Source organism: Chaetodon auriga, chromosome 3 (genome assembly GCF_051107435.1).
Source record: "Chaetodon auriga isolate fChaAug3 chromosome 3, fChaAug3.hap1, whole genome shotgun sequence".
In the NCBI taxonomy this organism is placed as follows: Eukaryota; Metazoa; Chordata; class Actinopteri; order Chaetodontiformes; family Chaetodontidae; genus Chaetodon; species Chaetodon auriga.
Genome location: NC_135076.1, coordinates 21792576 through 21813376, shown reverse-complemented (window position 1 = coordinate 21813376; position 20801 = coordinate 21792576). Strand labels below are relative to the sequence as shown.

General features: G+C 44.2%; 1 protein-coding gene across 2 annotated transcripts; it reads right to left on the bottom strand.

Moving 5' to 3' along the window:
* Nucleotides 1-473: 473 nt before the first annotated feature.
* dot1l (DOT1-like histone H3K79 methyltransferase) lies at nucleotides 474-19105 on the bottom strand. 2 transcript variants are annotated; one of them, XM_076726121.1, is made up of 28 exons: nucleotides 18721-19105; nucleotides 13738-13781; nucleotides 13554-13628; nucleotides 13208-13271; nucleotides 12657-12885; nucleotides 12273-12367; nucleotides 11654-11716; nucleotides 11476-11531; nucleotides 11135-11214; nucleotides 9841-9909; nucleotides 9640-9746; nucleotides 8822-8863; nucleotides 8631-8726; nucleotides 8244-8466; nucleotides 7941-8054; nucleotides 7529-7620; nucleotides 7222-7323; nucleotides 6600-6737; nucleotides 6241-6366; nucleotides 5489-5928; nucleotides 5264-5354; nucleotides 5010-5159; nucleotides 4716-4758; nucleotides 3927-4543; nucleotides 3426-3631; nucleotides 3064-3137; nucleotides 2292-2978; nucleotides 474-603 (listed from the first exon to the last, which is right to left on the bottom strand). In XM_076726121.1, the coding sequence occupies exons 1-28, from the start codon at nucleotides 18799-18801 to the stop codon at nucleotides 596-598; spliced, it is 4212 nt and encodes a 1403-aa protein (XP_076582236.1). In that variant the 5' UTR covers nucleotides 18802-19105; the 3' UTR covers nucleotides 474-595. The 2 variants fall into 2 exon arrangements, with proteins under 2 accessions (XP_076582236.1, XP_076582235.1); XM_076726120.1 differs by lacking the exon at nucleotides 474-603 and adding an exon at nucleotides 855-1592.
* Nucleotides 19106-20801: the final 1696 nt, after the last annotated feature.

The window sequence follows — 20801 nt, the reverse complement described above, 5'->3', positions numbered from 1 at the left end:
ATGCAGAGAAGCAGACTGCATGACATCCGAGCAGAGTTCAGTGAACTGGTCTGTGTGTGTCCGTGTGTGTTTGAGCGTGCAAACACATGCACTCGTGTGAAAACTTTGGAGGGAACGTGACTCCTGATGACATTCAGCTTAGAAAGGTGGACTGTGTGCTTCAGTCTATCTGTTGTTCAAAATAAAAACTGATTATTTTGCTGAACACTAGTTGCTATAATAGTGACTAAGACAAACAAAATGGCACACCATCATACTGCTGAGCACCTTAACGTTGAACCAGACATCGTGGATATTTCAGCTTGTTCAGTGCTGGGAAGCAGCCGGTACTGATTTCCATATTGTAACAACATTTTAACACTCACACATAAACATGACCAGTACCTGTGAAATCTGCTCAAGGTAACCATAGTGGTGGTTACTGTGTGTGTGTGTGTGTGTGTGTGTCTGTGTGTGTGTCAGAGATCCCAGTACAGAAGCCGGTCTTGGAGGCGGTTGGGTAGTGCAGACGTTTTGAAGCACCAGTGAGTGAGGAGAGTGCCTTGGTCCACACCTGGACATTTGCATAGTTTATTTAATGTTGAGGTAGTTTTCATCAATTACCTGCAAAGAAGACAGAAAAAGGCAGCATGAGCGATTCTACGGCCGACAGATTCCACACTGAACAATGAACAAATGTGCCGAAACATGTTACATCCTGTGACTTTCAAAATAAAAACGCATCATCTTTTCATACTTTAAGTCTAAGAACAAACTTACCTTGTTCAATCAGAACAACAGCTTGTGGGAGCACAGGGAAAACAGGTATCCTGTGTCTCTCACTCCCTACCAGTCTCTCTCTCTCTCATTCTCTCCTTCTGTCCACCGTCTGATTGCCCTTCGCCCTTCCCCTCTCTATCCTTCCCCTCCCCCATACCCCCTCAACCCCAAACCCTATCTAGGTCGGGAGCCAGGGAGCTGGGAGGTGGTGTAGGTGCCATGCATGCCCTGAGTCCTCCACATGCTCCCGCCACCACCTGAGCTGCTGGCCGGTGGTGGAGGGGGCAGCCGAGGGGAGTAGTGCACTGCGAATGGACGAGACGAGGAGGAGGTTGACAGAGAGGAGGATGAGGAGAGGGAAGCAGTCGCAGCAGCAGCAGCAGAGACAGAAGCAGAGGAGGCAGAGGTGGAGGAGGAGATGGAGAGAGAGAGCGATGACTGTGCTCTCTGGTGGTGGAGAGAGGAGTGGGAAAGACGGGAGGAGTGGAGGGAGTCTGATCGAGAGGATGGCGGGGCGTCTGAGTGCGTGGGTGCTGAGGAGGAGGGGACGCTGTGCAGGGGCGGGGGAGGGGGCAGGGAGAGCGTGGGAGGAGAAGGGCTATGCAGGACCGACTGGATGCGGCTGTGCTGGGCCTGGGACAGGGAGAGGGGGAGAGGTGAGGACACAGAGGCCAGGCGAGTGGAGGCTGGTTGGGTAGTGGTGTGCTGCTGGGTTTGGGAGGAGGTAGAGGAAGAGGAGGAGAGACTGAGCAGAGAGCTGAGGCCTCCAGAGGTGGGCAGTGTCGCCCCAAACTGATGGGATGACACTGTGGGAACCACGTGGTGAAATATACCTGCAAATCATACAGCAGAAATGGAGGGAGGGCGAGAGAGTGGGGACAGAGGGAAGAGAGAGCAGATACAAGTGGCAAAGAGAGCGAGAGGGAGGGGGACAAAGAGAGAAGCAAGGACTGAGCCAGGTTGTGCACAGCGCCAAGCGAGTCTTCGACAAGCACACAGAAAGCAAACAGAGTCAGTCCACTGTGACTGGAAGCAAATCAGTTTGGCCAATTTAGGACTGCAGATAAACAGTTTTAGTGGATTTCTGGGATATTTTTGTTCACGAGTGAAATGACTCTGACATACAACTCAACAGATACACCCACAGAAAATGATAACGTAATGCAATAGCTATATAACACCTTAATAATCCAGGGTAAATCACAGATTTCAGGACTAATCATTGGTTCTGATTTTTTCTGAAGTATTCATTCTCCTAAAATGCAGCATTTTCCAAGGGTGTTTCCAACTGCAGCAGTCAAGCAGCCCGTTCATGTCAAAGCGAGGCAGCACACAGAGTCAGTCGGTCAAACTGTCAGCGAGGCGGACAGAAAGACGGCAGCGCTGGACCTCCACTTACCTGGCTCTTTTAGCAGGCCCATATCCTTGGACTCACACTTTGCTTTATCAAGATGACCCCAGGCTAAGACTACGACCTCACTCTAGACGTGGTTAAACTTTTACACGATCAGTTTACTAATAGTGATGCTCACCTCCAGCTGCTCCCCCTGCCAGCCCTGCACTGGAGAAGCTTCCCAGGGCAGAGTGTCCGTTGACGAGCCGTGGAGTCCCACTTACTGTGGATCCGCCTGTCTGGGCCCCAAACAAGGACTGTAAGACTGAGGTCCCTCCAAGTGGGAACTGAGACCCCAGGTATTGTCCCACAGTAGATCCTGTGGTAGAGGACACTGCTACAGGACTGCTTCCCACCTTTCCACTCAGTATGCCCCCTCCACTGCTGGCAGCAGCAGATATGAAGAGGTTCTGACTGGCAAGGCTGCTGTTTGTCTTCAGCTCCCAGTCTCGGGGGGCTTTCTGCTTCTGGAGGGCCTGCCGTTGGTCTGGACCACTGCCTCCCTGCACACCACCACCACCACCGGCTCCACCTCGGGTTCCTGGCTCCTGATTGAGGAAGGGGTTGGCAGTCACGTAGCTGGATGACTCTCCATCACTCCCTTTCCTCACCTGCGGATGCTGCTGTTTGTGGTCAGAATCTGAGTCTGTGCCCCTGCTCGAGCCCCCCATGCCGAATGGAGAGCCCCCCTGTCTCAAGTCAGAGTTGGGTTGCTTGGGGTCAGAAATGGGTGAAAAGGTGGATTTCCATTTGCCAGTAGAGGACAACGATGAAGAGGAGGCCTCACTGCCTGTGCTGTTACCACTGCTGCTACCAGATTTCCTGCCTAGTGGAGGGAAAAAGAAGACAGGCTGACACTAAAGTTCAAGATTAAGTTTATATTTTAACAAGTGACGTCTTTTTTTTCTTACCTCTTTCACTATCCCCGAGTCTACCAGGTCCATCTCTGCTCTCCAAGGATATAGTGGCTATTTTTCTTTCAATTCTAGAAAAAAGGAATGATGAACAATCAAAACAGAAATAAATGTGATATTAATTAAATCTAAACAGAGCTGAGCCAATCAAAAGGCACGATGTCATACTTTCTTTCAATAACTTCAGATTGAAATAGAGTAGAAAGCAAAGGAAGAGCTGTAACTGGTCACCTGTTTACTAAGCAGCAACCTAGAAGACTTCAGAAAAAGGGAAAAAAGCCTACAACTGTATTGGAGACCACCAAAGTAATCCTGCAAAAAGGGTGTTGTTGCTCTTCACATGATATTGACTAGATTACCGTGAACTGGAGCTGTCTGCAGGGTATCCTGAGTCCTCGTCATCAGAGCTGGGGGCTGAGGAGTAACGACCTGTGCCATTGAGCTCCAGGGGGCGCTCTCTCTTCAAGATGGGAGGCTGATCCAGGTCCGGCCCGTTCGGGCTGCGGCTTGACTGTTCTGGAGAGGAGATGGCGGAAATCTCCAGAGGCTGGTTGATGTTGTTCACCTGTTGGCCCAAAGGACACACAGATTACACCCAAACTCCACCTGGCAATACAGGTTTTTAATAATGTGAGAGCAAGCTCATGGTTTATTCTTTATTCACAGAGAAATTTGGGTGTACATGCAAGATGCATAGTTGACAGACTAAACTCACCAGAGACCACAGACACGCTTGTGGAGTCTAATCATTCAAATATATGGCTTCATTAAAATGCAGTATATTACAAATTGGAACCTTAAAAATCAATACCCTATCAGCTTCCTGTCAGTTTCCTCTCTTGGTGCTTTAGATGACTCACCATGGAGTTAATGTTGAGCGGCGATCCTGAGGAGTGGTTGTTGGAGCTGAGCCCGGGGAATGACCTCCTCTTTGGGGATCCGCTGGCCGTGACAGCTACCGCGGAGCTGCGCTTCCTTCTCCCCCGCTTACGTCCCTCTTGAGAGCCGAGGCTGTGAGAGGAGTGTGATGATGTCGTATGTGTGGGTGGGTGAGTGTGCTGTGTGCCAGGGGACTGGTGGTGGTGGTTTCCATGGTTACTGTGGTATCCCTGCTTGGCCGAGTTGCCAGTGTGATGGTGGAGGCGTGATCCTCCGGCCGCACTGCCTCCACTGCCTGACAGAGAGGAAGACGAGGATGAAGAGGAGGAAGAAGAGAAGAAGATTCTCCTCCGCAGTTCACTGTCCTGGGGGTCCGTGTCAGATTCACCTCCCTGGTGATCCTGTCCATCTTCTGGAAGAATCCTCGGGGGTCCATCTGCATACTGGAGCACCCCTCCAGTACTGAGTGGGGGGCTCTGGATGGGACCTCCTCGGCCCATCGGTCCCGTCAAAAGAGCGTTGGTGTGTGGAGAAGGTGATGAAGAAGCACCATTATGGTCCTCAGGATGGGGACCTCCATTCATCAGCCCTGAATAGCCTAAACAGACACCAAAGAACAGTTAATGGTTAAGGAACCACAGGAGCAACAGACAGTCAAATATAAAATATATACCCTATATTTAAAGCACATTTTAAGTGAAATCAGCTCCAGATCATTCTATGGAAATGATGGTGAATACACGCTGTGTTGTTTGAAGGGTAACACTTACCATTGGTTTGACCTGACTGAGACACAGGACTTGGAGTACTTCTCTGAAATTATGAATGCAGACAACATATCATACCGTAATCCAAAGAATCACTTCACTGAAAAAATATCACAAGATATCTCAAATTTTTAAGGCTTACATCTGTAATTATCAGGGTCAAAGGACTATAAACTGAAGCAACTTAACACCCATCTAAGACTTCAACATTTCATTTATTACATCTGAAGCAGTTCACTAATAAAGAGGTACTTCAGAGTAATACTGTTGTGTGGGTACTGTCATGAACATACTCACCAGTCTCTCAGCACGACTGGGCAGCACCACGCTGGCCAGAGGGATGCTGACTGGTAGTTTACTTGGGTGGACAGTGCTGAGAGGGATACTTATTGGAAGGCTTGTAATGCTGTTGTCACCCTGAACAGATGGGCTCCTCTCCTTACCACCCTATATAAGGGAGCAAAGAGAAAGTTAATGCGTGTTAACAGTGGGAGAGCCAGATGCTGTAAGGGAGGCAGAAAACTGTATGCTTAAGAAAAATAAACATTTACCCTCTCAGAACTTTTATTCTGGGTATCACATGAGTTGGGAGAGGAGCAGTTCTGTTTGGCTCCAAGCGGAGAGTTAACACCACCCAATTCCCTGAAAAACACAAACAAAAACAGGCACATTTAGCTGCAACCAGTTAGCTGTCAATGTCCTTAAGGAGCTGGTTGGAGAACATGAAAATTAAATGGCTTATTATTGAAAATGGAGAGCTTTTAGTGCCAGCCAACCTGTGTGCAGTCAGCCCTGGACCTCTCACGTGAGCAGAGGCAGTGGGGTCCTGGTTAAGATGCCTTCGCAAGGCAATCTTGGCAGGGGAGAAGCGAGTATAATCAGGAAGAGCGTAGGAGGAATTTTGCTGCCTCTGCCGGGCATCAGGGGTGGCGGGTACGATCTCATGGTCTGGAGAGATGGGCAGGTAGCGAGAAAGAAGCTCTCCCTTGGTGTTGGTCCGGTCAAAACAGGGTGAGCTGGTGCCATTCATAGACAGCTCTGGGCTGACACCATTGAGGGCAGGGGCTGAGGACAAGCCAAGCTTGGAGGAGTCCATGTCTGCGGAAGAGCGTGATTCCAGGCTTTTCCGGTATGGAGAACCATCACAGGGGCTGTAGGATTTGAGCTGAAGCAACTCCTGCTGCCTTTGACTTTTCTCCAGCTCCACAATGCTGATCTACAAACAGACACCAGGGGGAGCCATTACACTAAAAAACAGGCACTATTCAACAACGCTGAAATGTCTGGGACAATGTTTGTGACAGCAATTCATCAACTGTTCCTGAACGCTACATGTTATTCATAGTTAAGGTGACAAGGCTGATTCCTTTGACTATCTCCACAGAGTCAGTGGAACGGATGAAAGGGGGCGGCAGGATGGAAGACGAGGCCAGAGAACACAGCAAGTATGGAGGAGTAGGCAAGAGGTGGAAGAAAGACGCAAGCATTTGGAAATGAATCCAGCAAATGGAGGAGGTGGACAGTGTACCTGCAGCTCCAAGCAGTGTCTCTGTTTCTCAGAGATTTGTCTGCGTAGAGCCTGCTTCTCCTTCAACAAACTCTCCAGACACAAAGAGCCCCAGTCGAGCTTCAGCTCCTCACATCGAGACTTAAGCTAGAAAACAACAAACAAACGCACCTGCCGTTATCTGTTCGCTGGAAGGATGCTCTAGCAAAGTGAGATATAATTTAACATTGGCTTAAAGTGCAAGGCTGTGCAGTGCAAACTGGAGCTGAACTCGGGATTCAACCACCATTATACAAATTCAGAGCAGCAGGAATGGCAACAGGTGTAACACTGTGATGCTGTAGTAACAGACAAAGAATAGCAAGCTGCAGAGGTCTCACCAGTAGCAGGCTGTGGTCTCTCAGCAAGGCCATGTCTCTCTCAAGCTGCTTAGTCTGCTCTTTCAGCTGACGGTTGTGAGCTGATATCTCCTTCTGGGCCTGCAGCAGGTCCTCCACAGTCAAGGCTTTCACTCCCAGCTAATGAGCACACACAGACACACATGACACATGAGCATGCACAGTGTCATTAATCAGCTGCAAGCACATGATGCCTGAAGAGTTACTTTATGTTAGTGAAAAGCCCTGTCTTTGCTGACCTCCAGTGGTTGAAGTTCTCACCTTGCTGCACTAATGTAGACGTGCACAGAGGGTGTGATCACTGTAACCTGACACGACCGCTGGTTGTAATAAGAGCTTTCAACATAGTTCATATCTGACCATACCCAACAGATATGCTACGAGTGGCACAGGTGAAACAAACTTGAAGCTTCAATCAAAGGAGTTTAGTGTAAAGTTAATGCTATAAAACAACACTGCAAGAAAACACCTGACGTATGCTCTCCCTCACTCACATTAAAGTTGTGTTTAACTATCTGGTTCATTTGGAAATGGTGTGATAATATTGTTGACTGTGTTTTTACAGTGTTTGCTGTTCACTGTGCAATAAAGTGGCAGCACCCACCTCATCTAGTTTGGTCTGAAAGAGACCTTTGATCTTGTCCTTGTGAGACTGACAGACAGAGTGGAGCTGCTCTGCCTGCCCTGACAGGTCCCTGTGTTTTTGCTGGAGACAGAAAAGCAAACAAGAATACAAGTAAAAGGTTAGGCAACAAAGTGCAAAAAAAATTATCACAGGTAAATCATCATTTTTTTGTAGATAACTTGTGGTTGAATACATGCTATTTAATAAATGTTGGCATGATATGGTAGCAAAAAGTTCAAGGAAAACAGCAGCAGTAGCAAATCAGCAATGTGTGATTACTGATTACCTTCTCCTGCTCTAAAAGCTGCTGCAGGTTGGAGCGGTACTGAGGAGTCTTCATGTGGGCCATAAACTGGAGGTATTGAACTTTGATGTTATCTGTAAAAAAGATGTTCGTTGGGGACACAGAGGGAGCAAGAGAGCAAACGGAAAAGGATATGTAATTAGTGACGTTGTTGGGGAAATGGACCTCAGACATCAGACAGACTGACATGCAAACAGTCAAAGTTACATCACACCTTACAGACCATCTGACTGCATCGAAGCTAAACTAACACTAAAACCACCAATTTCAATGAACCGTGTTTTGTTTAGAGTTTTGAACAAGGTGTGGTCCAACATGCATGACTTGACAAGAACTCTGAGCATGACAGATTTAAATAAATAAATAAATAAAATCAGAGGTTTCATCTGCTCACCTAGCAGTTGTTGCAGACCAGGAGGGGTCGGGCTCAACAGCAGTTGACTAGAGGGATAGTGCTGGACCTTTGGAGGTAGCTGGTAGAAGGGACTCTGAGATGGCCGGTACGCATCTGTACACACAAGAAGCACACTTTGATCAAACTGAAGACATTATGAGGCAGCTTCAGATTTTCAATGACTCTTTCATGATGTTCCCATTCAGAAAAAGCAGATGTGTATTATTATAACGCCAAAAGGTAATATTTAGCATAGTCTCTGTATGTATATGTGTGTGTGTACGTGTGTGCGGGCCCTCTGACCCTGAGGGGGTGCTGCAGAAAGGGTCTTGGCGTGCAGCAAATCCAAAGCGCTCTGGTTCTTCTTGTTCTTCTTCTCAGTGGCCGGGGCAGCTTTCTTGGGTCGGCCACGTTTCTTGTTGTTCAACTTGCGACCTTTGGACAGGAGTGGGGCTCTTCGGGGTTTGGCAGAGGGCTTGACCACTGTCACCAAGCTAGGACGCTCCTCCTCACCACAGGAGTCCTGCTGTAATAGACGTGGACAAACAAAGTTGAGGTGTGTATCAGCCAAGTGAGAAACATTTCAGTGACAAAGTGACACACAGTATAGACAAAAGGAATTCATATTTAATCTCCATCTACTCAGAAAGTCTCCCCACATAAAGTCTTTTAAATCCGTGCATATCCTACCTTGTTTTGTTCTTTAGGTTTCGTGGGTGTGGTGCTATTGCTTTTACTGTCCTTCGTATCCTTCTGCTGACGTCGCCTAGCTGCCTCTTGCTCTTCCTGTTAAAAGATGAACCAATTTAAATGATTGACACCGAAAACAAACCGAGTACAGTGACGCTGTCAATGCACTGATGAAGAAGAACATGACTTACCCTGAGTTTAGGATTTTTGAGACTAGCAAAATAGTTTTCAAGCTGAAAGACAGGACAAGGAAAATGTTGATATTAGAATACACATTTCTGGCTGTAACCTGATTTCATTAACATCATTGTAAATCCAACCATGCACAGTCTGTACCCTCTATAAAATTAGCTTTCTTGTGTCATTAAATAATAACATCTCTCTTATTAATGCAACTATGACCATGAGAACGTGAAGACCTGAGAGGTTTTACAGCTTTTGATCAGTCACCCTTTGTCACGGCGGGTTGCCTTCACTCACTTACTCTTGCTTTCCACCAATACATCCTCTGAAACGTAAAAACAATTAAGCTGAATCCATATTGGAACATGTACACTATTTCTATTGTGGTACAATTCTAAGATGTTACACCACCAGCCCCTGGCTACAAATACGTCACAAATCATGAAGAGCAAGGAGAGAGCAGCCATATGTACTCCAGGTGAGAATAAGATGGTCACTGGCACATCTTTGGCAGCCTGCCTGCTCCCTCGCTGGGATTCCCACTGGTAACCAGGGATTACTTTAACCAATTAGCAGAGTGACACATACTGTGTATCAGTGTTATGTAACGCACGCCCTACCCTGAATATCCCTCTCAAGACTGCTCACTCCTGGAACTGACTACTCATTAAGACACTACCAGCTGTTATTATGGCAGCCTGTCTCTAGAGTTTAGGTTACTCTTTGTCTCTAATGTATAAAGTGTTTATACTGCTTGTCAAGCTCTCTTCTAATAGAAATTCAACTCTCTGCATTTGAGTCCTCCTCCAAGAGATTCGGTGCTTACTATGGTGCGGTCTATGGTATGCAGGTAGTAGGACACTGGCTTTCCAGTCCAGGACACGGAGCCCCTGAGTGGAGAAAGCTCCACCACACGCATTATTGTGCCAATATCTGCAGGACAGAGAGGAAAAACATGGAGCTGTATATCAGACGCCAACAAAAGGCAACATGAGACACTGAATTTTACACTCGCTGCGACACTTACCACTCAAGTTTCGACTGTTTATTCTAAAATTTAAAGGTGCAAAAGGTTTGGAGGATACGATTTTCCCACCTGGAAATAAAAAAAAAAAACAACAGACAAAAAAATAAAAATATCAATCAATTTCTTCTGATATATTCTAGATGCAGAACAGTGGACACATACTGAGACACTTTGGAATAATAATAATAATAATATCAAACACAATCACTTCCAACACTTTTTCCTGAACAGTCAAAACAGAGTCAGGCGGAGTAGTGGGGCTGTGAGGTCAAAGGTCAAGCGCCGAGCGTTGACACAGTGGTGACTGCATACCATAAGCCACTGTTTTAATGAGAACAGCTGACTAAACATTTTTTAGTGTTAAGGCATCACTCCCACTGCTCCCAACACAGGGCCTTAATGTTTTCTACACAAGCTAAGAGCTCTGGTGTCACATGGATGGTCACAGCTATTAGCATCTGCTATCTAAAAGCCTTATTTTCAACCTTTGATCAGGCCTCATAAAATGTCTCACTTTGTTGAGACTCATCAACCAACTGCTCTGCCATACAAGTCAATTAATAACATTTTTAATGACAAAGTAACAAAAGGGACACTGTGAGGACTAAAGGAATTACCATTTGATACTTGCTTACTGTTTAGGAAAAGCTTGCTGATGTTCGGTTAGTGGAAGTATTGAACGACAGTGTTGTGGATATTATTAGCTTCCAAGCAACGCCCTAAATTTAGACGTACAACTACTTTCCAGCATAAAAATCCACAAATCAACCCTGTATTTATTGACTGCTCTTATGATTGACAACACATCGTCAGAAATATGTTGGCAACATTTGACAGTCGAATAGCAAAGGAATTTTATAACTTCTAACGCTGCATCACATGTTTAAACAGCATGCATTTCATTAGCATGGTGCCTCAAAGGCTGTCACATCATGGCCCACTGGCTACCGGCCAATTCAGCAAATATTACAATGAATTACATTCATACATGATTGACTGCCGTGACCACTGATTAATGATTATTTTGATTATTTGATAAAGATAAAAGAATGAATGATAACCAAAAAAAATGTAGAATTTAATCGTTCAGATCAGGATTTTGATACAATGTAGAGCCTAGTGTGTGTCTTTGTGAGTGAGAGTGTGTGTGCGTGTAATGGTGGGGTTTTGTGTAAAGGAAAAAGGGTGTGTGGGTGTGTGTGTGCACTTTGAACTTAATATACTGTAGCTCTAGGCATTAATCCACAATTAGTCATCACAAAACCCATTTAACGGTTAGCTGAAAAATACTAACCTTCCTTCATGTTAGCAAAACGCTCCTTCAGCTGGTGATCTACTTCTGGACCAAAGGCAAAGTTATTCACAAAAATAATACTGCAAGACAGACAAAGAAAGAAACAATTCAGTTGGCAAAACATATTCCTCTCTCACAATTTCACTTTCATGGTAAATACATTTTTTTACTACACAGTACTGAGGACACATTCTAAACAAGGGCTACAGGGTTGAACCTTTCCTTTGTTGTATGCCATGTATTAGGTTGTATTTCAATATACAGCATTTTTTATTGTTGTCATCCCTCTATGCACACATTCAGCATCGATATTGTTCCTGCGGTCGTGTCTGGTACACCACCTTGTGTTGGCGATCCTTTCCTTCCATTCTTCAGACAGAAAGTCACCTCTCTCCAGCTGAAAGAAACAGACCAAAGTAAGGGTAGAAATCCTGAATACACGTGGATCTGCAGAATGCCCAATATTCAAAAATTTTAAGTGTGCATTACAGCTCAACGCCACACTAAGAATCAACTTACTGTGTACTCCCCGTGTTTCTTTCCATACCATTTCATCCACTTTTTAAACTCTTTATCCATGGTCTGAAACACAGAATGTGAATATTAATATCCAAACAAAATGTTAATAAAAGTATTTTTTCAATAAACAAAAAAATAAATTTAAAAAAATGCACAATATGTGCGTTTCTGCGGTTCCAGAGAGGAGGATTAGTGAGCTACTGAAAGCCCTTCAGTGGAATTCTGAATGTCGCATTCATGATTCACAGAAAATCCCCACTTCTGAAAGTAGCATGACTGAAATCTGGTGTCTTTTATTATGATAAGTAACTGAGTTTTTGAGTTGATTTGCAGCTGGCTAGATTAACTGAAGTCAGGACACATTTTGACTAAGAATAGCACCTTGGCAAGGGTCAGTGCTGGTGTGGGTGTGTTGCTACAGGGGAATGATGAGAACATGAAACATGAACCAGGAAATCCACTTTGGAAAACCTCCTTTGGCAGACTGCTGTATATTTGCCAGAAATGCCTGCAGTGGCAATCACAGCACTGTGTCTGTCTGAGTGCAGACACTCGTGCTTTTCTCTGCTCCTTGTCTGGAATACCCCTCTGGTCCTGTGTGAAATATTTATGTAGTTACCTCTGCATAGGTAGCTGGAATGTCGGCTTTCTCTACACCGTAGTAGTGTTTACAGTTGGTTGCTGCTGCAACCTGCAGCACTACCTGCCCCACTCCTGCAAGTAAGAGACAATATGTTCACGTTTTAGACCAAACAGACAAAGTTAGCCACCTTGTTTTTAGCAATTATATTGAAAACCTTTTTTTTTTTTTTTCACCTCCTGTCCTACTCCTACAACTCTAAACATCTTCAGTGTCTGGTGATAAAATACTATGTGGCTTTTTTTTCCTGTTTCTCTACTCAGAGGCATTTGGCTTTGTATGGCAGACATGGTGTTACATAAAAAGCTGTGTTGGATCAATTGTTTCTGAAACCTGGACATCCAAAAATAACAGCTGACTAACCACTGCCAAGGTCAACAAAGGTGTCATCTTCCATCATTTCCATCTCGTCGATGATCTGAGACACCAGGTCGAAAGAGGTTTCTCCGTACACCTCAGGGGAGAAGGGCTCATAGTTGTTCAGCTTCTCCGGGTCTGTCACTGAGTGGTTGTACACCTGCTGTAGGATGTGTCTCAGCAGCCCGTTGGAAGGACGTTTGTTCAGCTTCATAGGCTGGGTGGTCCCCTTCCACTATAAGGTGGGATTATAAATTTAATGACACAAAAAATACTCATATCAAGGCAAAATGCTCTCTGCATTAGAGAGTAGATATTATCAAGTGGTGCAGATATGTTGGTCCATAGCTAGAAGCAAAAATATTTTATTCTAAATACAGATGCTGAACTTTAGTCTTGTAAGACAGTATTAGGTCATATATGACCAGATTCAAGGGGAACACTGGAACAGATTCACAGTACACAGTTACAGTGTTGTTCACTTCTAGTAGGTACTGTTTTCAATGCATTCACTTCACCTACACAGCACTAAAACACCTTAATCCAAACAAACTCACCAGCTGGTGAATGCTGTCGATGGCCCTGTTGTACTTATCACAAAGTCTCTGCATACTCTCGAAGCTGGGAGAATAAAAACACACAAAATCAACACCGTCATTCTGCACTAGATGAAATCCAACATCTCAGACTAATGCCTCTTTTACCATTGACTTCCCCAGAACAATTTTTATCTTGATATAACTGAAAATAAAATACTGCGCTAAAATTTGTGTCATTTGTGGCATGGATAGGGTTTAAGTTATATAAAAAATGTACCATGCGTCCTTTTTAGTATGTTATCAGGTTTGTTGGTTTTTTCAGTGTTGGTGACACAAACAGGTTTGGATGTGACCTTCGACTCACCTCTTGGTATCGTAGTCAATGAGTACGTAGTTTTCCATAGCAAGTTTGAGGTCTGGGATCTCCTCACACACCCACCTAGAGAAAGCACACACACAAAATCGTCACTACGTCTGACACCTGACACAGTCACTTGCCGCCTGTGTGAATGTGGGACTTGAGTCAGAGAGACGGGGGAGACACTTACCGAATGGTCTCGATGATTTCATGAGCAGCATCATGGTGCTTATCCTGAAAACAGAGGGGTGGAAGGGGGCAAAATATTAAACCCTCAGTGCAACCCATTAAATTCAACAGTACCACAAACTACAGCCTCCAAAGCGCCCATAAAGTTTAATCATCACCTCTCAAAAACAATCTCCGCCAAAACTGAACATTATAGCCTTTGTGACAGTAGGATTTATGCAGAAGTGTTTTACTGCACCGCGTTGGTTTAAGATAGGTGCACCTAATAAACTTAATAAAGTGGCAACTGAGTGTGTAAGGTCCAAAACAGTTTGTATAGCTTCCCTTTATATATAAGAAACTCTACAAGTCACAACACAGAAAAAAAGAATGCCAGTAACATTAACAATTAGAGCCCATGCACTTCTGTCTACTTTCAATGGTTTTTGCAATTTGAAGTACATGCAATTTAATGTACCATTTACATGAATTCTACTGCTATCATGGCTAACTGAAATGTCCCAAATAAGAATAAATTAATACACAATAATAACACTGAAAATCATAAGGCAAAGTATTTGAACAACTATTTCCTGACTATGCATATCATTTATTCAACGGTGAGCAGAGTCAAATGTTAAGTGTACATTCATTACACTTTCATGTTGCCACAATACAATGACCAAAACAACTATTATGTCTGATTCATCCTCTCATTGACACCTGGCAGACATAACGGTCACTGCAGTCACTCATCTGCAGTCACTGGATGCTTTTCAGGCTACTCAGGAACTCTGTCAATGTTTACAACACATACTATACTCTCTCAATGAGGCGGACTCTCACCCATAGCAGCAGTCAGTTATATAAGCCTCTATCTTCACAGGACTGTAAGTCTTCATAACAAAGCTGGAGATAGTTTGGGTACCTGAATTTGTGTATTAAATTACTGTATTATCATGTTTTAGTGCAGTTTTCCCAAGGAGTCAGAAATCAAACTGTACCTTAGTCTAGAATAGGCAGTATGGTGGCTTTATGAGACACGTCTTGAATTAAACTTTGTTACTTCTTGTGACATATGGAGTGAGTTTACAAGGACACAAAAAGTCCACAATCTGAATCTGAAGAACAGAAAGAGACGGAAAAAAAAACCCTTTAAAAGTGATATGGACATGGAGAAAGGGTACTTTATGTTTCCCTCTTTGTGGCAATAATGCAAGCTTTGGCTCCAGTAGTGGAACAACCTCTACTGCACTTTCTTTGTAATTAAATTAAATGTAAATTGTAAATCTCTTAAACAGATTTCAGCAAAATTACTGAGAGTGTCCAGGCAATAAATCCTATTCTGTCTCACAGTGCTTATATCATTACCTGTTATGTATCTCTAACCTTCCTTCAGGAAAACGGTTGTTAATTAAAGATTACAATTTTAAGAGTTCATTTCGAGTCAGCTTAATCAAACCATTCCAAACCCGTTTGAGAAAGCCAATTTAAGTTAATCTGATTAAAAATGCACCCAAGTGTATAAAAAAAGCTTAATACAATAAGACAAATCATATTGATCCCCTGCAAAGAAATCTATAGTTAGTAATCTTTGCAGGAGCGCGCTGAGAAGCTCTGTGTGTAATAGGACTCAAGTTACACCAGGAGCGCAGTCAGCCTGAGCCTGTTGCCTGAGCTGACCCACTGACCCACTTTCAGTCTCCTGCTCCAGCCATTGCCAATGAGAGCCTCTGGTGGAGGGAAAGAAAAGAGGGAAAGCAAGAGAGGGGGAGAAATCAGACGTTAAAATAAAAAAAGTGAAAGCGAGAAGAGCTGCAAACTAGGGAGAGTGAGGGGGCCAGAGAGAGGAGGGGATGCCTGGTATTTGTCAGCTGTTTGAGGCCTGGCACAGCCACCGCAGCTAACAGCTCACAGCCTGGAGCTCCCGGCTTCCCGCTCAATACTGCCCGCCACTACTAGGCAAACTTCCGCCAAAACTCAAACATGCATGCGCACACACTCAAATATGCATAACACAGGAAATCTACTATTTCTGTCAGCACGATGTTCCGGTTACAGCTGTATCTTCAAGCTAGCTGCTAGCTGTGTTGGTAATAAGCACCGTGAGCTACAAATCTTCAACATACATGAGCACAACTCATTTGATACACTGTGTTCCACTAAATAGTGAAGGTATACAAGGTGTGTGAGGGTATGAAAGAGACTGTGTGAGCGAGCGAATGAGATGCTGAAAGGGGGAGGTCATCTGCTCACACAAAGACGGCACACAGCAACACCAGCACAGAGCTGCTGCTAAAAATAAACACTGTCTGAAAGCGAGAGTCAGACAAAAAGAACAGGAGACCCTCCTCTCTCCCCGCTGTGGGTATACTGACGCATGCACGACTCCTCCTCTCTACAACACCTCTTCAGTCAATCTCTCCTAACATCAGTATGACGCATCGTGGGTGTAGGGGTTTTACGCTACACCCTACTCCACTACGTATACTTCAGCAACCCACGAGAACAAATGACTAAGGCAGGCGTGCCGCTTTCAGTTTTGTACTATTCTTGATTACCATGACACACAACTGATTTGCATGGTGGCAAACTAACTAACAGGGCATCAGTCTCTAAAAGAAGGTACTGGCGCTAGCTTACCTTTTCTGTCGTTTAAGCAGACAGAGAACATTTGTGAAAAGGTGTTTTTTGTCCAGAGGAGCTGTCTAGACATGGTCATTTGTTTATCTTGAGGTCACATGTTGATGACACTATAATTTAATTGACCTGCACTGGCTGGCTGCCTGGTTCCAACATAGAAACACTGTGCATTAACTGTCCATAACCAAAAGAGTGAAATTCAAATATGACAACTGCCTTTTGTTTTTCCATCTCAGCGTTGCAACAACACCTCAGAGCTATGCCCAGACATCACTGGTTTTACTACAGTAATTTCAGCTTTGTAAATGATAGGTGAAGTACACAGGTGAGCACCACACCAAAGACCCTCATTAGCGCTTCAGCAGCAGTGTGTGTTTTAAATGCTATGTAGGTTTGGTTAGTGCCCACACCCAGAACCAGATGGACAAAGAGCTGCACCCCACCAGAGGTGCTCTTCATATGGAAGCATTTACAGATGCACAGATGTGGGGATTTAGTGAGAGACAGGGAGAAACACAAAGCAAAAGAAAGACAGACAGAGCATTTTTATTGGCTTCATTCGCAGTGCTGGATGAGAGTAACATGCCTGATACTGCAACAGCCTGTGCAACAGGCATGTTGTGTGTGTATCAAAACACAGACAGCACTGTGTTCATGCTCTGTGGGTGAGATAAGCAATCTTAATGCTCTGTGGGAGTGAAGAATGAATCTACATGGAGTGGGATCTGTTGCTACCAGCAAGCAGTTCAACAAGGCTAAAAACTCATCATTAAACATGACTGGAAAAAAAATAACACTTGAGCACAAATACTGGCATGTGTTTTTGAATTCTATTAATATAACACTGCTGAATAGGAGTAGTCTATTCTATCCTCCTCCCTGTTGAGTTGGCCATATGGACATGAGAGAAGGGGAGAAGAGAGAGGAAGTCTTTCCCCTTTGAAAACAGGAGGACAACACCACATGAATAGGCTCCATATTGCAGAACTCCACATGCAGGACCATCAGCTGTTTCTAATTCAGTGCACGACAGCTAGTCCCAGTATAAATAGCTAAACATGCAGGTCAACAGTATAAATTCCTGACATGCTTGTTCTTGTGTTTATCCTTACAGACTATAAGAAAATAGACAAGGCAATAAATTCAGGAGGGTGGAACTGTGAGTGTTATCAGACTCTGGCCCGGTGTAAAGGGAGGGCCAACTCTGTCAGCCAAAACAGAAAGGAGCGGCTGATTACATCAAAAAGAAACTGACTCTCACTTGAAACTCATTCAGTTCTTACTGTGATGATGGAATACATAAACTAATGATGACTGAAATTACCAGACTGTGCGTGTGGGTGGGGAGAAGATGTACCAAAAGACACCAGATTCTCAGAAAGTCAGCTTTTTTCAGTCAGTACTGACTGTCACACTGCAATTACTATAAATGAGAACAGTTTAAGTTAACTGTATACACCATTGAAAAGCCCACAAAACTTGCAACCGCTTCCCTTTCCGTTTCTCCCCAGTGAGTCAACTGCAATTACCCCCTGATGTGATGACAGCACGCTACATGGAAATACAACTGAGGGAAGAGGAGTCTTTTTCTTGGAAAGCACGACTATTACTGCCTTGAAAACTGACAGATCGGGGATCAAGTGGACGTATAGACTTCACACTGCAAAACACAACCAGCTGGTCTCAATCGTAAGGATGTCATGAGAAAACCAAACACAGAAAGCACTCGAGGAATGCGATGCGGCTATACACATGCACGTAGCGTCGACAAGCACAGACCTCACAAAGTTCATACACACGGAGCTTATACATAATCTCTGCATCGCTATGTGTCCTGTCTGGCTATTGACCGGTGTCAATCGAATGGTGGATCCGAGAAGAGACAATCAGGTATAATCTCTTTCTGGTCCACTAACATGTGTTTCAGTCGGAACATGAATATCACAACCGAGACACTTTGGGTAAAAACTAAGCGACAGTGAGACTGACATGATACTGGATGTGAAGGGTTGCTTCAATTTCAAAATATCGTACTAATGTCAATATCTAGGTTAGTTGTACTTGTCGCTATGTAGTAACGTTAACGTTACTCTGCTCAAATGTTTCTTAGTCTCTATGTTATTATATTCGGGGAATAATTAATATTCGTACAGGTCAAAAACAAGCTCAGTATCTGATCAGTCATCGCTGTTGGCTGATTCACCATGATTGTCACCATCCCGACCAGTATGACCTGATTCTTCGGACGAGCGTGCCATGGCTCCTTCAGCTAGCCAATGTTAGCAAAGAGCTAGCTAACAAAGACAAAAACAAAGACAAAACCTAAATCTGTACCCGGTGAGTTTTGAGGTGTAACACTTACGTATACTGGTAATGGCCACGGATAGCCGGCAGGTTCTGCTCCAACCGGCGATTTGAGCTTGAGCTCCAGCTTTTCTCCCATTCTACACTTCACGGCGGCTTGGCTGTGGTAGATAGCTAGCTAGCTAGTAACTGCTCTCTGTTAGCCAGCTGGTCGGTTAGCGAGCGAGCTACAACGTGAACATTTTGTAAGAAAAAAACGTTGAAACGCGTGGAATAAAAAATACGTCGACGCTCGTTGCGCGGCAAACACACACAAAATACGGCCAAGTGTAAAAATGTATCTGCCTCGGTTTTCTATTTCGAATAAAATGCCTGTTTATGTCCACTGGCAATAACACCTCGTCCGTATCGCCGCCATCTTGCCCGGCATGAATATATATGGCAGGGGGCCACTGGTAGCAGAGGGGACACAGACGTCACCGACGGGACCGTGATCTCAGCGCGTGGGCCAGCAACACGGAGCACGAGCGAGCACCCGTCCCACGGCGCGTGAGAGCATAGTTAACATTGCGACCGTGTTCTAGCTCAATCCAGAAATGTTCACGCGGAGCTAACAGCGCTGAATGATAACATTGTACATTAAGTCAAGTCTATTTTAAACCGTGATGGAATGACTCAACAAAAAAATTCCCAAATCAAAACAATCACTCAGCCTTTTATAAATATTAGATCCAATATTTCTTTAACTTTCAACAACAAAAAAAAAAAAAAAAAACTTTTAATCATGAATGGACACAGTGCTGACTTTCACTAAGTTTTGAGCTCACAATCAGGGCATGGCTTCCACATTTTTAAACACTGGCCGTTTAATTATACATTGTATTGTTATTAATATTATATATTATTGTTAAAATCAATAGTTTCTGGATAAATGCCTGCATACTGCTGCAGTATATTGCAAAGTTGGCTGTTATAAATGACCAACACATATAATAAGAGCATGGAGCACAGTTAGTTATTCCTGTACAAACGGCTGAATTTTTTATTGCGTGTTTAGAAATTTCCAAACACACATCTCTTTCTATCTTTTTCTCTATCTGCCATGCGTAGCAGACAGCAGTGTGAGCCAGTAAGCACAACACCTGGGTCCGAGAACTGGCATGCATCTATGGAATGCACATGCCTATTAATACTGATTACACTTGTATGTGATAAGTGAAAATGTCAGCTGGGAGAAAGGTACAGCATGGAGACTGCACAGCGGCTCACAGCAAATTATTCTGGGCCTGTGAGGTGTGTCTCCCTCTAGCAGTGAGGGTTTACTTCTGGCGCTCCAGATTCAGATATTAATTTGGACTTTGATGAAAATCTTTAAAGGAAGACTGACTGAAGCACGTCTAATTCAACTAAAATGCATTTCCTGCAGAAAATACATGTGAATACTGACAACTGAAATTAATTGGCTGAAAAGTGTGGAAGCTGAAATGCATTGCACTGCATTGGCAGAGGTGGAAGCTGAGCTGCGTTACCTAAAGAAGCAGAGGGCTGAAATGTATTGCTGAGAAAGCTGGAAGGCAAACGGAAATACTGCCAAAGCTGGATGTCGAAATGAATGGCCTCAGAATGTCTGAAAGAAGAAACGGTTTGTACCAGTAACAGACAGACGAGCTGCACTGGAACATAAAATGCAAAGAGCTGAAATGTATTGCCTGAAAAGAAGGGGGCAGAACAGCACCGCACCGGAAAAGCTGACAGACGAAATGCATCGATTGCCAGCATGTCTGTGTAAAGAAAATGACTGATGAGTGAAAGGAGGGAACAAAGCACAGAATGCTGAACAGGCATTCACACTAATTAATCCTGTAACACATGTAGCATGTAGCATGATGTGTGGCTGGATGACCTTTGAAGTGTGCACATAAATATCCCCACACTCACATCACAATTCATGCAAATATACTTATGCATTGATAGAACAATACCACATACAACTTCTGTGTTTCACCACGAAGACAGGTGATAGGAGCAGCTAATCTGCTGCAGTTTTTAAGGTACTGAGAGTTAATAAAATGGTTAAAATCACATTTGTATTGATACAACCAGAATGTCAATGCAAGAATGGGCGGATATGTGACACGA

Coding starts and splice junctions, on each gene's coding strand:
- dot1l (XM_076726120.1), bottom strand. CDS start 18,801: ATGGGAGAAAAGCTGGAGCTCAAGCTCAAATCGCCGGTTGGAGCAGAA. Junction 9,910..11,134: donor TTTTGCTAACATGAAGGAAG/GTTAGTATTTTT, acceptor TTTTATTTCCAG/GTGGGAAAATCGTATCCTCC. Junction 5,929..6,240: donor GACACTGCTTGGAGCTGCAG/GTACACTGTCCA, acceptor GTCTGTTTGTAG/ATCAGCATTGTGGAGCTGGA.